Here is a 15,627-nt window from a genome sequence, read left to right as displayed (position 1 = left end):
AATGAAGATTATACCATTTTCAAAAAATATACCACCATCATTTTCAATAGTTTTCAAGACCTTTCTATATTTTTCTAAACGATTTTTAATAAAAAAAAATATTATTTCATTGTTTGAAACAAATAACTATTGTTCTTATTATTCTCATGTTAAAAATTAAATTTTGCTTTGATAAAAATTGAAGGTCAATTATTATTTTTAAACCTTTAAACATGATATCTAAATAAAAAAAATTCTTATCAATTAAATTGTTATCATATATTTTAAAAACTAAATCTCTTTTCTATAAGTTAGTATCTTTTGTTTAATTATACAATTTTTTACTGGGCGTAGCTACTTATTATGATAATTTTAGTTGTTGTTTTTGTATGATCATATTAGATTTAATATAAAATTTTGACTAAGTCGGAAATTTGGATTTATGGAAAAATATGAAATTCAAAAATCCAAAATTGAATATTACATTATATTATTTTCATAATTTAGTAAATAAAGTGTTTTCTTATAAATAGTGAACTTTATGCATGTATATATGCAACTTTAAAATTTGAACTTTCCTCATTTAAGTAATCAAGTTTATTCATAAATTTAAAATTATTTATTTTAATTAAACTAACAAAAATTTGATAGAACACTCAATTACTTTATCCCAGATAATTCACATATAACTCAATTTATTTATATTTTTAGAATCATTTCTTTCCTCTCATTTCCTCCTTTCTCCCATTTTTTTTGGGATGTTTGTACCAAGCATAGCATTAATTATTAAAGTAACATCTAAATTTATCATCTATATTTTATTATTATTATTATTATTATTATTATTTATCCTTAATTTCGTAATAAACCAATCGACTACCCCAATAGAACTCATCCATAAACCATTTATGCTGGGGAAGAAAACTCTTCGTTCGGCTGTGATACCGGAGGCTTTGGGGAAGTTGGAATAGAAAAACATTCATGTGGGTTTATTACTTATGCTCTCAATAATCATTTGCTGCACTTGGGCTATCCGTTTTCCGTGTGAACAGTAACTGACACATGAGGGGAGTCAACTTATACATCATCATTTTTTTAGAATATAACAAATAAGATTCTTAATGACTACAATCATTAAATTTTAAAAAAATTAATAATAAAAATAAAAAATAACTTTGAAGTAAATATGAAAAGGGATCAAGTTACTTCAAAATCATTTTTCATTCTCATTTTATATATATATATATATATATATATATATATATATATTATATTATATAACATGATATAATATGATAAGAAATACCCCAACCTCCAAGATGTTTCATCTACCATAAGTAATACCAAATTAAATGGTAGCAGCTCATTCTGATGACATTCAATTGAGAGAAAAGTCAAATAAGACTATGATTTATATTTTTAATTTATTATTTGCCCTATTTCCATCGCCACTAGTACAGAGAACGGTACAGAACGTAGACACTTAGATATTTTGTGAATAAATCCTGGGACGGGCGAGGTTTAATTTCCAGCCCCAGCATATACACAAACGCTAACACAAGATGCTCAAATTTTCTGTTAGATCTTGACTTAGTATTAACAATTTATAAAAGTTCAAGCATTCCGAAATACTAAAATGCCCTTCAGAACGACCAACTTCCAGAACAAAGTTTTTTCTTGTTCAGCAAAGTTGTGTTTGAATTATGAATTATGATGACACTTATTTCTTGGACCCATGATCTTTATGCAATTCATCTTTGAGATGAAAGAATAGCATCGATGGCTTGTCTCACTTGAGAAATGTCTGGGGCTTTTCCACCTTGGACTGGCCAAAATTCATCAGCTGCCAACACCTTCACAATGAACCAGTAGAGAACAAAGATGCCACATGTGAGATTCCAATTCAAATTAAGCCATGTGCTTTAGTTTGAAGAAACTGAAGATTTGAGTATGCAAAAGAATTGTAAATAGGACCAAGTTAAGAAACTGCTTATCAAAAGAAGAAGAAAAGTAGTGCACTGTTTGCAAGTTCCACACCTTCACTTGCAACTGAAGAAACTTCACATAACTAATTGCTTTCTCCAACATTGTGACCAAATCAACCTGCAAAATTCATCAACCAAATCATAATTCTAGTTAGTAAAATTTCATAGAGTTTGGTTGAGTTGAAATTCAACTCTGCAACATATGTAGGAAAGTACAAAAGAAAGCAACTTTTTCTGCTACCTAGTTTAAAAAAACCTACCTTGGAACCGTTGGGGACCAGTTCTTGTAGTATCTTAAGCCGCTCACTTATTCTCTCTCTTCTATTCTGTGATATATTCATACAAACATTCTATCAGCATTGAATCTCATATTTTTAAGTTTTCTTAATTTGCAAACAAAACTTAGTACATATGTATCAAATACAATTTAACTTAGGTTTGAAGCAAACCTTGGCAGCAACACTTTGAGGATCCTTGAATGGGTTTAACTTTGGTTTTGCTGCTTTACTCGCACTTGTGCATGGCTTCTTGGCATTGGTAGCTTGCATATTCTCTCCCTATAAACACAAATCTGACCTCAATATCTTCCATTATAATTTCATAAAGTTCTTATGAACTTATTCTAAAAAAGTATTGATTAGGAAACAATAAAATACCATAGAAGAGCGTTTTGTCAAGACCAACTCTTGTGCTGCTGACTCAAGCAGGCTATCGCTAGGGACATTTGGTTCAGAGTATAGCCACCCAGATGATGAACTTTCACCATGTTGCTTCTCTTTTGCACCATTGAATATGGAACTATAGTCAGCGGAAGTTTCAAAGCAACTGAAATTTTGCACTAGGCGCATATCTGTGGTGCTTTTTGGACTAATAGCATGGTTCCATTGGTTATAACCTTCATGCAAATTACTCTCTTTGGGGAACAGCCAACTCTTCTGAACGCTAAGAAAAGATTCACTACCTTGTATGAGGGTGTTGTACTCATTGGCTTTGAAGTTAATCAGAGATTCTGCTTCTTCAAGTTGGTAATGTGTGCTCTTATTATGAACATACTCATTGCTATTGCTACATAGAGGAGGAGAATGGGTTATGGCTGAAGCTGAATCATTGCTGAGCCCATTAGTACTTTGTGAGCCATCTTCCTCTTCAACCACACATTTTTGGTACTCATTGACCCCATTAGATGTCAAAGAGAGTGCCATTAAGGAGGTAAAAGAAACCCAAATGCAAAAGCAACTATAATGTTTGTTAAGGTGAATAATGAGTATGACAACTAGTGAAGAAGGCCTATTTATAGCCTTCAAAAACCAACCACCATTTTGTGTTGATTGAGATTTATGGAGTAATAGTAGTCAACTGAAATCTTTAACAAGAAATCAAAATATAATACTAAAATACTGGTGTCTTAATTTAAGAATTTTAAAAATATTAATTAATTTAAGAGTTTAATATTTATGCATTGATAGTCTTGTATTATCATTCAATTATAAATTATTATTTGAATTACTTTAAAATAATTATTTTAAAAATCGATAAATTTATCTTATATGATGAGTTGTGATTCAAACCAATATAAAAAAATTTATATTATTAGTATATTATCCTTTTTCTCTTAATTTATTAATTAATTTATCTTAATGTTGGGATTGTTAATTGGCTGGCAAAAGAGAATGCAATTGAGAATATAAAAGAAGAGCAAATTAAGTAGCACAAGGATCGCCGGATCCTTCGCCAAACCCACGTCTCTCTTTGATTCCCCATTTTTGTTACTCTCACTTTGATGAAGAATTAAGCTGGAGCTACTCTTGGGGTTGCAGCTTCTCACATGCTTCCTTTTTATAATTAACTTAAGCACGTGGACTCATACTCTATTCAATTTATGTACCATATTATTATATATAGGTTAACATTCTGTGTAGCTGTCTGCACTAGCTATTGAACTGGCTAAGATATAGCACTGATTGGCATTATTATGAACATTAAGCATGGTGGGTTTTGTATATAATTCCATTTATTTTCTGAATTCCTTTTTTTTTCTTTTTAAGTTGGAAAATGTGCAGGGGAAAGTAACGTGGAATATTTTGAACCTTAGCATGAATTGGTTTCTTGTACACAAACTATTAATAAATGGACTTCATAGCTTACGAGCTAAAAGTCTCATGCATGAATTCATAATAGTTTACTTATGGTCACGTTCAAATGGTTTGAGTGCATGCAACTGGAACATTTTAGATAAAACATCATAAAATATAAAGTTAAGTATTGCACGTACAAACTAATCCAACATACTTTCTTAAAAACAAATTTAATGTCATTTTTCATATCTTCCGCTCGAATTTATACTTTTTTATTCCTAACAATTGAAAAAAAAAGATTAATTGTAATTTTAGTTCCGTAATTATATTAAATATTCAATAAGGTCCCTCAATTAATTTAAAGCACGCAATTGTACCCTCAATTAATTATATTAAATATTCAATAAGGTTGCCAACATGTCGTTGAAACATTAATTTACAAAATTAATAAATGATGTGTATAATAAAAATTAATATTAATATGAATAATTTTTTTTAAACAGGACGATATCATTTTTGGCTACATGAATTGGAGAGGTTTTGTTGGAAAATTGAAACTCTGAGGAAACATATGGCTATGGCAATTTGGGTTGGAGGTGATTAGGGTTCAAGTGTTTTGGGTTCATGGTGGCTAGGGTTCATGGCAGTTAGGGTTCGTTGCTGGTAGGGTTTCAAGCACATTAAAAGGTTAGTTTATTTTCTATTTGGTAATGCTACGTGTTATTAGATTTTCATATTTACTTTAATAGTGTGCAGTGATACATTGATGGGTACATATTGTATTAGTTTTTTGTCAATGTGCCCCTTTTATGGGGACCATGTGAATATTATATTTGTTGTGGTCCACTTTGCATGTTAGTGATTCCTTGACATTTTTTTGGTCAAAGTGAACATTTTTGGTCGAGTAACAGTTTTGAAAACACTGTTGATTACTGGGGTTGTCTAATTTTTTTTTATAAAAATTGATTATGTTGTATTTAGCATTTGTTGGATGTTAGATATGGTTGGTAAAATGTTGTTAATGTGTTATTATTAAATGGGTAATATTAGTAAGACTTTTGGTGACACAGTTAGTGCTTTATGTAGTTGTGACATTTTTTATGGATGGTTACTTTGATGTAGTGGTTCACTATAGGGGGACTTTTACTAATAGACAAAACCTAACATATGATGGGTTGGAGTCAACACAGAATTGTGACCCGGGTGGAGCTATTTTGAATTGATTGGAATATTGAAGGATTTGAATTATGAAGTTCGGGAAATGTGGTTTTTGAGTATTGTTGACATGGTGGAGGCTGGACTGAGGCCTTTGACAGATGACAATGGGGCAATGCAGACGATTAACATAGCAAACCAACATGGAAATGTCCATTTGTATGTGTTGCATCCAATTTATGTAGGAGAGGCCATTGAATGTATAGATTGTGTTCCAGCTGATCAAGGTAAAAATTAAGACTATGTAGGAGTGATTTAATTTAAATATGGATATGTTTATCGCTAAGATTTGTGTAATTTTGCAGAGAATAACATTGGGCCAGTAGCAGACAATAGCCTAGGACAACAAAACAATGGCCCAGTAGCAGAAAATGGAGCAGTTGTTGATGATAGTATCCAAGTTGATGACAATGGCCCAGGTCAATACCAACACTATGCACACTTGGTTAGTTTATTATTTTATTTGTAACTTTATAACTTTATTTACTGATAACTTTTGGTTAGATTCTAACATCGGGCCAGTAGATCATAGTGGAAATTGTGGTTCAATTAATGTCAATAAAGACAAAGGTAAGAAAATTTTAGTAGAAAACCAGAGGGACAATGACACTGAGAGGGATGACATTGCCAGAAATGTTATTTTTTATGACTCTGAAGAGGAAGATATGGTGATGAAGAATCTGTGGCTGGTGGACATGGATTTGTGGTTGGTGATGATGGATCTGTGCCTGTGAACATGTAGGTGCTACTGAAAAAAAGAAAAGGAAGAGAGGAAGACCAATAGGGAGAAGTAGTCTGCCAGCACCTACTTTTGAAGCAGATGTGTCTACATCAGATGATGATTTGTTTGGGGCATTAAATATTGCAAAAGGTGGATATGCTAGAGACTTGTCTGATTCTGAATATGATTTTGAGGATGTTGCTACTGACATTGAGAGTGATGAAGAAATGGAGCCAAAAATGAAGTATCCCACCTTTGTACAGCCTACAAAAATGGCAGATTACAAATGGGAGCCTGGAACTTATTTTCTTGACAAATAACAAGTGAAAGATGTTGTTGTTACATATGTAGTCAGCTCAGGAAGAAACATGAAGATGAAGAAAAATGACAAAAAAAGAAGGAGGGCAATATGCTTAAGGGTTGATGGTAAATGTAAATGGAGGCAAATTGCTCAAACTAGGTCCCTTTTAGAAACTAATTCCCAAAAGGGGATTGTTTTGAAACTTTTTTCAAGGGGGTCTGTTTCTGAAGGGGACTCGCCAGTGGAGCTGGCGAGTTGGACACGTGGCGGCGCCTGGAGGACTCGTCAGTGGAGTTGGCGAGTTGCTGTCCACGTGGCGGGTCCCGCCTCTAAGTAGCTCAAAAATAGGATTTAAGATTAAAAAAATGGGTGGTTGAATCTTAAATCCATTTTTTGGAAAAATGAGTTGACCAAATCCCCTTCGGGAATTTGTCAAGGGATTCTTCATTCAATTTCGAGCATTTTGACATATTATGGGCCTCAAACGGACATTCCTACCAAAAGTTATACCCGTTTGAAGTTAAAAAAAAAATTTCCGTAAAAAAGCATTTCGCCAGTACGAGTGGCGGGACCCGCCACGTGGACAGCAACTCGCCAACTCCACTGGCGAGTCCCCTAGGCGCCGTCATGTGTCCAACTCGCCAACTCCACTGGCGAGTCCCCTTCAGAAACAGACCTCCCTGGAAAAAGTTTCAAAACAGCCCCCTTTTGGGAATTAGTTTCTAAAAGGGACCTAGTTTGAGCAATTTGTCGTAAATGGAAGCCCTGAATGTTGATGAGAACAACAAAAAATTAAAAGATCTAATGTGGAGAGCAACAAAGGCAACATATCCACAAAAACGGGAAAGGTTGATGAGAGATATAAAAGCCCTAAATGTTGATGGATATAAGTATTTGATGCAGGAACCACCAAGGTAAATTTGTTAATATTTACTGAACTAGTTAAATTTTGTACTAATTCTACATTTTGGGGCAAGTTTTGGAGTAAATCCAGGTTTACTAGTAACAATAAGCCTAATATGCTTCTAAATAATATGAGTGAAGCATTCGATAGTGTCATTGTTGAAGCTAGGGCAAAGCATATCTATACAATGCTCAAAGACATAAGATTGTATTTGCTAAATAGGTAGGCTACAAACAGAGAAAAAATAGCTCTATTTGAAGGATTTGTTCTACCTAAGATAAATAAGAGGTTGCAGAAAGAATCTACATATAGTAATATGTGGGTTCCAAGGTAATAATTCTGTATTAATTCGTGTCCTCTGCCTAAGATAATTATGTTACTATCATTAACATAATTATGTGTTGTTCAATATAGTTTTGTTGGAGATGAATTGTTTGAAGTCATACATATTTGCAACAATGGTGACAAATTCTCAGTTAATATGCATACAAATGAATCCAATTGCAGAAAATGGTTGTTGACTAAAATCTTGTATTTCCACGTCATTGCTACCATGAAGTTCAGAAACAATGAACCAGCTGACTACATCCCTCCAAGTTTATGCACCAATAATTCATCCAGTTGGCGGGGAAAATGTAAGGGAAAGGACATGTTGGCCTGATGTCCTCCCACCACCAAAGAAAAAAATGCCAGGAAGACCGAAGAAAAAATGTAATTTGGAAGCAAGGGAAAAGAAAAATGATAGTGACATGGTAACCAGGAGGGGTGAGACAAAAAAATGTAGTAGGTGTCACCGATATGGTCAAAACAAAGCTACATGCAAGAATGCCCCTGCAAGGCTGCAACCCAAACTAACCCACACAGCAGAACCAAACTACTCAACCTCCACAACAAACCCAAACCCCTCAACAAACCCTAACCACTCAACCTCCACAACAGATCCAAACTCCTCAAAGTACCCAAACTAATCAATCCCTACAACCCACCAAAACACCACAAACAAGCCACAGTGGAAAAGTTGCCCCAAAGAAGGCCTCCTTCAGGAGGCAAAAGTTGCAAATAAGAAGACCTCAGTGGAAACCATGAAACTGAATATTGATATGAGAATTATTTTTTTGGATTACAGTGTCTAAATGAACACTAATTAGTATCTTTATGTTCAGTTTAGGTACATTTATACTTTTCTGGGAATACATTTGGAATGTATTTGGCAAGTTGGTATGTATTTTGAAATACATTTGGAATGTATTTTGACAAGTTTCAATACATTTGATTATGGCTTTGTGATGCTTGTTGTGTTATTGGTATTTTTATTCAATGTTACTTTGTGGATTCACTCAAATTATGACATAGTTTGCCAAATTGGATCACAATGTGTAATCAAATGAAATGTAATCAAATACATTAATAAGTGATCTCATTGATACCAGAATGTGTAAAAAATGATTTTCAACCTAACATAACCAAACAAATTACAATGTAAAAAGGAACTCTATTACAGATACATAATCCTTCCATGGATAACTCCTTTGACAACCATGTTTAGTCAAATGAGCATAACAATCATGACTAACAGAACACAACAAATTACAATGAAAATTTTCAGCCATTTTTCCTTTGCCTTCAATGAACTTTTAAGGTTGTTAATCTTCCTCCTCTGTCTGGCAATAACAAGATCTTTGTCATTAATGTCATTTGGACACCATTGAAAGAAGTTGCAGCCACTCGCACTCCCACGTTGTTTCTCAAACAAAAACACAAATACAAATCAACCATGGCCATAAAAAAATAGGGATCAACACAACACTTTCAATAAAACCCTCACCCTGTAGTAAGGACAACCCCAAAATCTTCCCCCGAGGCTGTTGTGAACGTTGTTTGCACAACCACCAACGGCTTGCAATTGCAAACAGGCGACAGTGGAGCTCTATCACTGACACCACTGTTGTTCGCACCGTCGCCGCTCACACCACGACCACCGAACAATTTCCTTAATGTCACCAGATGAAGAACCTTCAAACCACGACATTTCCAAGTAAGAACATGGCATAGAAGAAGAAGAATTGGGAATGGGGAAAGCCCTAATTTCGTGTTTGGGTATAAAAAGGGAAAGATGAAGTTAATTGTGTTGCCAACGATCACATATCTAACCTCCCAAGCCATGTCACCTGACACTGCAAACACTGTTAGTGAGGATCAGATGAAAAGGTTACAATTGTGTCTTGGAAGACCAAATTTGAATGTTTTAATAATTGAAGAATCTAATTGAATATTTAAATATTATGGAGATCAAAAGTATAATTAAGTAAAAAAAATAAGGAAAAGAATCAACAAAATACTACTTTGAAAATCCAAGTTAATCTCATGTATTTTAAAATGTATTATTACTTACTTCTTAACGGGACAAAATGATTTTCTTTGGTTATCCTATTATATTAAGACAAAAAAAATGATTTTTTATGTCTTTATTTAATTATCTCCTCCTTATCTCATTTATACTAAATAACTTCACAATATTATTTTTATTTTATAATCTCACTTATTTTTCTTAAACTAAACAATAAAACATATCATTTCATTGTTACTTTATTTCTTATTTTTTAAATTATCTCTACTTTATTTCTTTCTTCTAAACTAAATGTAGTTCTAGTGTTGAGATATTTTGAAGAAGAAGAAAAGTACTTTATAATATTTTTGAACTATAGAGATTAATTTGATTTGAACTTTTATTTTGTCTCTCATATCCTCTATTATTATTTATAAGAATATAATGCATTTTTCATATTTTTCTTCTCTGCTTATAAAAATCAAAGCAAGGTATACTTTCTCTTATCTTCAAACCAAACCAAATAAATAAGTATGTTTGGGAAATTAGTATTAATTAGAGGGGAAAATAGGATAATTTTTTATATTTAATAAATATTCTCTAATATATCAATTTTAAAATAAACGAAATAAAATGACAGATTAACATATACTATTATTTATGTCGATCCTTATCTTTTACTTATTTCTACAAACATTAAAATAAATGAAATACAATTATATATTAATCAATGTCTAATCTTTTATTTATTTCTATTGACATTACTTAACTCTCTTTAACACCATTCACCACTGTCACGGATCAACACCCAAAAGATAGCTTTTCTATAAGTTTAAACAATTCACTTAGCATTAATTAGCTATTGGCAAAGAAAAAAAAAAGTCAACATTCTCTCGAACAGATTCCATCATACTGAATTTTTTTAACCAAAAGGAATTCTTGTGGTCAACTCAGTTTAATCATGTTCATTTTTTTAGGGTTATCTTTTTCATACGGTGCAGGACTATTTCTGGCTGCTCATGAAATACAGTTAAGTATATCTTTTGTAGACACAAAGAAGATCATCCACATGTTTAGTTCTACACACAACAATTTTGGGGCAAAGGGGGAAAAACAAGAGCTGACATTGAAAATTAAGTTAGCAATTCCTTTTCCTTGTCTCATGGAGAATGTCTAATTGTGTCCTTCTTGCCATGAACTTGGAAACTCTTAATCAGGGAGAAGATCAGAATTTTCTATATCTTCCAAACCCATTCAAACATTATGTAAACATCTTTGAAACCAACCAATTAGTGCTGTCATTAGCTTTCCCATTGTTTAATTTATTGAATGCACCGGGCAAATTTAAATTATATAATATACAATTATACACTTAATTACAGGTTAACACTTAATAATGAAATGCTTCTAGCGCATATGAATGTACAGTGATAAAACAAAAATCATATATCGATGACTAAGATGGAATTAATGTGCTAGAATCTCTTGGTCTCAGGCCACCTCTCCAATGAGTAACAGTCTGGTATTAATTTACACGCTTCATCATATATAGTAGTGAGGGTGTCTGAGCTGTAATCTACGTTGGCATTTAGCAGATACAATGCCATTCGCTATTTTTTTTCCACGAAAAAAAGCCTCCATGATATTAGAACTTGTATGTGCCAAAATATTCTCATGTAAAAGTAATTCATTACCCCTGTAATATTTAAAGTGAACTTTGTTTTTTCTTTCGGATACCAAAAGATAATTACAACAACTAAGGCATTGTTCAGTTAAGCCAGCTGATAAGGGATATCCCTTTGTTAATTAAAGTGAATTTGAATTGTCACCAAAGTGAGCAAGGATAGCTGGTATATTTGGTGAGCGTATGAGGGGATAAATACCGCGGAGATTTATACTAATGGATCATGAACAATCATATAAGTGAATCTAACATCATATTTTAATCCAAAACCTTAAGGATCTTCATGTCCATAGATCCGTTGTCACCATTTTACTTGTTTGAGTCGATCATCAAGTTGAATCATCATTGACTCTAATACTAATTGTTATGCAACAAAGGTGGACAAACATCATGTAGATGTACACAAATGGACAGTGAACAATTATAAGTAAACCTGACATGATACTTTAATCTAAAACTTTAAAGTTCACATTTATGAATCTTGTCTTCACTTATATGGTATTCAACATTCTCATTATGTAAGACTTTACTTCAAACTTATACTGCAACAATATTGATTTAATTTCAAATGCATCATCATCATCTAAAAAACAACATTAGTTTGACAAAGCATGAAACAATATTTGTCAATTCCACTAACTTTATTCAATGTGACACAATGGATGTATGGTATCGACTAACTTTAGGCCATGAAATGGTTAAAAGGGGATGGGTGAAATGCAACCCTGTTGGGGTAACTAAGGGTGCCTCGAGTTCAGTTGTCTGTGAGGGTATTTTCAGGGACTATAGAGTTTCTTTTATGGGTGGTTTCTCCTTTAATCTTGGTAACTCTTTTGCTCTTCATGTTGAGTTAGTTGGGATTATGGTAGCTATTGAGACAACTTTTGATACAAGGAGGAAGAAAGGTTTTGATAGAATGTGATGTGATGCTTGTTATCCAAGCTTTCAAATCGTCCAAAGTGGAGTCTTGGAGACCTAAAAATAGATGGTTAAATTATATAAATCTAACTCATTTTATGTTTTTCTTTATTTTTCACATTTATTGTGAGGGTAAATTTTGTGTAATTATATTTTTCTCTCATGGTGTTATCACCAATGAGTTACTTTGGTGAGATTCTTTTTCATCTTTTATTGGAGAATAATTTTTTTAGGAATAAATATGATATTCTTTGCTTTAGGTTCAAATGATTATACATGAATTTTGGCTGTTTATCTCCGATGATCTTTATTTTTTTTATCATTAATATAGTAGAATATGTTGTTTTAGTTGTTGATGAATCTAGTTGAGGTTGCCCTTTTCAATTTGCCTTAACATAACTCTGGATTTTGATTTTTTTTTTGAAAAAAAAAAGAAATCATCAAGTTGATCCTTGATCGCTTATTTTATAATCCGAAGATTTTAGCAATTAGTATGTTATGTTTGTGAGAAAATTCAAATATATAATATCTTTATCGTTTCAAGCCTTAAGCTTCTTCATCATCAAAAGTATGTTATATAGTGAGAGAATTCAAACTCATGACATTTTTATCATTCCAACTCTTAAAAACTTCTCACCTTAACCATCAAATCACTTTATAACTTCCTATCCCTCATCACCATTCTATCATGTTAGTAGTATATTTCATTCATGTTTTTGTGAATTTTTATGATAGACGTATAATTTAATATGGAAGAACGTTATCAGCAAAGGTGGGCGTGCCGGAGTGGTTATCGGGCATGACTAGAAATCATGTGGGCTCTGCCCGCGCAGGTTCGAATCCTGCCGCTCACGTTTCTAACATTTTACTTTTTCTCTTTTGACGAAACAGTTGAAAAATTTAAAATAAATGAAAAATGAGAAAACGCTAGAAGGAGGGTTTGAACCTCCGACCTTGTGGTTAACAGCCACACGCTCTAACCAACTGAGCTATTCCAGCTTATCACTTATTTTAATCCAAAAATTGTATAGAAATAATGCATATCATAGAAAAGTTTATAAAATCTGAAAGAATAATGATATATGTACATCCCAAAATGGGGTGAATTGAGATGAAAATAAGAGATATATTATTCTACAAAATTAGAGAGGCGTCCGTGCCGATGCACGGGCTAATACACGCCATTTGAATAATGATAAATGTAAAATATTACTATATGTATATAATTTTATAATCCTATTAATTAGGATGATAATAATGTTGATGTATCGATAGAATAAAATCATTAAATACAGAATGAATATGAAACTAACTTGATGCAATTGTAGATAGTTTTGGATGGTATTATTGTGATTATCATGAGTTACATGTTGTTGTAGTGAATGAGAGACTACACAGTGAACATAAATGAATGTATTGATTTCATATACAATTAAGATTACTGTAAATTTAAAAATCTCAAATAGAATGTTGCTACTATATACAATACTAACATAAAAGGGGTAAATTGATGTGAATATGCTTTAGTGGTTGTGACCTAATAACAAATTTGCAGCATTTCTTGTTTTTGTTCTCCTGCATCATAAAGAAATAAAGCTATTAAATCAAATAAAGTAACGGTAAAGTAAAATATGTAGTGTATTGTAATTCTATGATTAGAAATTGATATGTTCAAAATCAAGTCAATGAATAATGTTGTAGGCACGAAACATAGGATATGTTACTATATAGTTTGATAGAAAATGAAACTGAGTAATGATAATGCATATGTAACAATAAGAATTTTGGAAACATACCTTGTTTATAAGTTTGCAAATACTTCTTTATATACTACATTAATGGTAGTATTTTTTGGATTGCCTTGATTGTCATGAATAAGTACCAAATGATGTGTATCTAATGTGAAAATGCTTTCAAAACAAAAATAACCAACCATTCCAACAAACATATGACGCAAGCACAAAAAACTTGGTATAGGAAACAATAAACACTGTCAAGTTAACAAACCAACGCACCACAACAAAAAGATTTAACCATTTAGGTTTCGACAACTAAAAAAATATAGATAATGATGCAAAACTAAGCTGAAAATGGCATAAAAACAAAAACTAAGCACCATTACAACCAACAAATCAATAAAACACAATATGTTGGTATAGAAAACGAACCTGTAATTAAGGGAGGGGATACATAGTGCTCAGCTTCTATATGGGTTCTCGTTGACATCCAAAATGAAAATGGAAGTGTACTGTGAGTCATCAGAGGAGGAAAATAAAAATGGGGAAAAATTGAAAAGTGATACTTGTCATAGAAGGGAATTCGAAATGGCGGTCTTGGAAACATACATGCCTCAAGCAAAAAAAATGCAAAAGACGAAAACTAATAAATGCAACAGTAATTTCAAAAGCGTAATAAATGTCCTTGAAAACATACATGTATCGGTAACCGGAGCAAAAAAAACGCAAAAGACGAAAACTAATAAATGCACCATGACAATGGCGTTTTTGGACGGGAATGAGAGTGCTTGACATTGCGACACATTAGCACTGTCATGTTCACGTCAGCATCATTTGGGCCTTGTTTGTATAAGATAGATGATAAATTCTTAGGAAAGTCAAACCATTCTAACATTGATAACAAAAAAATAGTTCAAAACTAGTGTAAAAAAATTGTTTGGATAGTTTTTTTTTTTAAAATAAAATTCATAATTTTAGTTTTTAATCTTTTTCATTTTTTTAATTTAATCTAAAATGGAAAGTCGATCCCCTTATATACGATTTCATATTCTAGTCTTGTAAATAAGAAATATGTGATTAGAATGAGAGATTTCACAAAAGGTAACAAATCAAGTTGAATAGATGAAGATTGATCATTAATATAATTAGTTGATGAATAATTCACACTAATACTATGAAAACAAAAAAATTGATAAGTTTTAAAAAGGATAAGACACAACATGATTATAATATAATACATAAAATTAATAAATAAATAAATCATAAAAGAAAAAAAATTATATTTTTAAAAACAAAATAAATTATTGTAAACATAATCAAATATATTTAATTATTTTGGTATTCTAATCAATATTGGTATAACAATCTAAAAAATATATATAATTTTTTAATGAAAAAATCAATTTCATTTAAGTAAAATATCAAATTTGCATCTTGTAAATAATAAAAAAAATGATTGAGAGAAAATTTCTAAATATGATTAGTGACATTTTTTTTCCGTGAAAATTAATACTAAAATCGTGTAAGTAATTTTCGACATATATATATATATATATATATTCAAAAGATAATAACTTATTGAATTTTAAAAATTTATGACAAAAGTTTTTATGCAATAATGACTCACTCTGAAATTTTACTACATGGTTAATAACATTTTTTTTTATTACAAGTGGCTAATAACATATGGTTTTATCATTCTTGTGTAGTAAGGGTTTATTTTTTTGGAATGAAATGTAATAAGGATTTACTCCCTGTATTTCAAAATGTATAATATTTAACA

General features: G+C 31.7%; 1 protein-coding gene, 1 long non-coding RNA gene and 2 other non-coding genes across 5 annotated transcripts; 1 reads left to right on the top strand and 3 right to left on the bottom strand.

The window, feature by feature from the left end:
* Positions 1-1,361: 1,361 nt before the first annotated feature.
* On the bottom strand, positions 1,362-3,224 carry LOC100803231 (putative transcription factor bHLH086). Of its 2 annotated transcripts, XM_014773338.3 has the most exons (5): positions 2,621-3,202; positions 2,414-2,521; positions 2,225-2,290; positions 2,017-2,082; positions 1,362-1,832 (listed from the first exon to the last, which is right to left on the bottom strand). In XM_014773338.3, exons 1-5 carry the CDS (start codon positions 3,164-3,166, stop codon positions 1,731-1,733), a joined length of 888 nt encoding a protein of 295 aa, XP_014628824.1. In that variant the 5' UTR covers positions 3,167-3,202; the 3' UTR covers positions 1,362-1,730. The 2 variants fall into 2 exon arrangements, with proteins under 2 accessions (XP_014628824.1, XP_040864682.1); XM_041008748.1 differs by having other exon boundaries at positions 1,419-2,082; positions 2,621-3,224.
* Positions 3,225-8,612: 5,388 nt separating this feature from the next.
* LOC112999955 (uncharacterized) lies at positions 8,613-9,393 on the bottom strand. The gene is made up of 2 exons (XR_003265168.2): positions 9,332-9,393; positions 8,613-9,193 (listed from the first exon to the last, which is right to left on the bottom strand). It is a non-coding gene; the product is annotated as an uncharacterized lncRNA (long non-coding RNA).
* Positions 9,394-12,880: 3,487 nt separating this feature from the next.
* TRNAS-AGA (transfer RNA serine (anticodon AGA)) lies at positions 12,881-12,962 on the top strand. The gene has a single exon. It is a non-coding gene; the product is annotated as a tRNA-Ser (tRNA).
* A 71-nt stretch (positions 12,963-13,033) lies between these two features.
* On the bottom strand, positions 13,034-13,107 carry TRNAN-GUU (transfer RNA asparagine (anticodon GUU)). Its single transcript has one exon. It is a non-coding gene; the product is annotated as a tRNA-Asn (tRNA).
* Positions 13,108-15,627: the final 2,520 nt, after the last annotated feature.

The sequence above is a fragment of the Glycine max genome, chromosome 2 (genome assembly GCF_000004515.6).
Source record: "Glycine max cultivar Williams 82 chromosome 2, Glycine_max_v4.0, whole genome shotgun sequence".
In the NCBI taxonomy this organism is placed as follows: domain Eukaryota; kingdom Viridiplantae; phylum Streptophyta; class Magnoliopsida; order Fabales; family Fabaceae; genus Glycine; species Glycine max.
The sequence above is the reverse complement of the archived record's forward strand: the minus strand, read 5'-3'. Positions and strand labels throughout refer to the sequence as shown.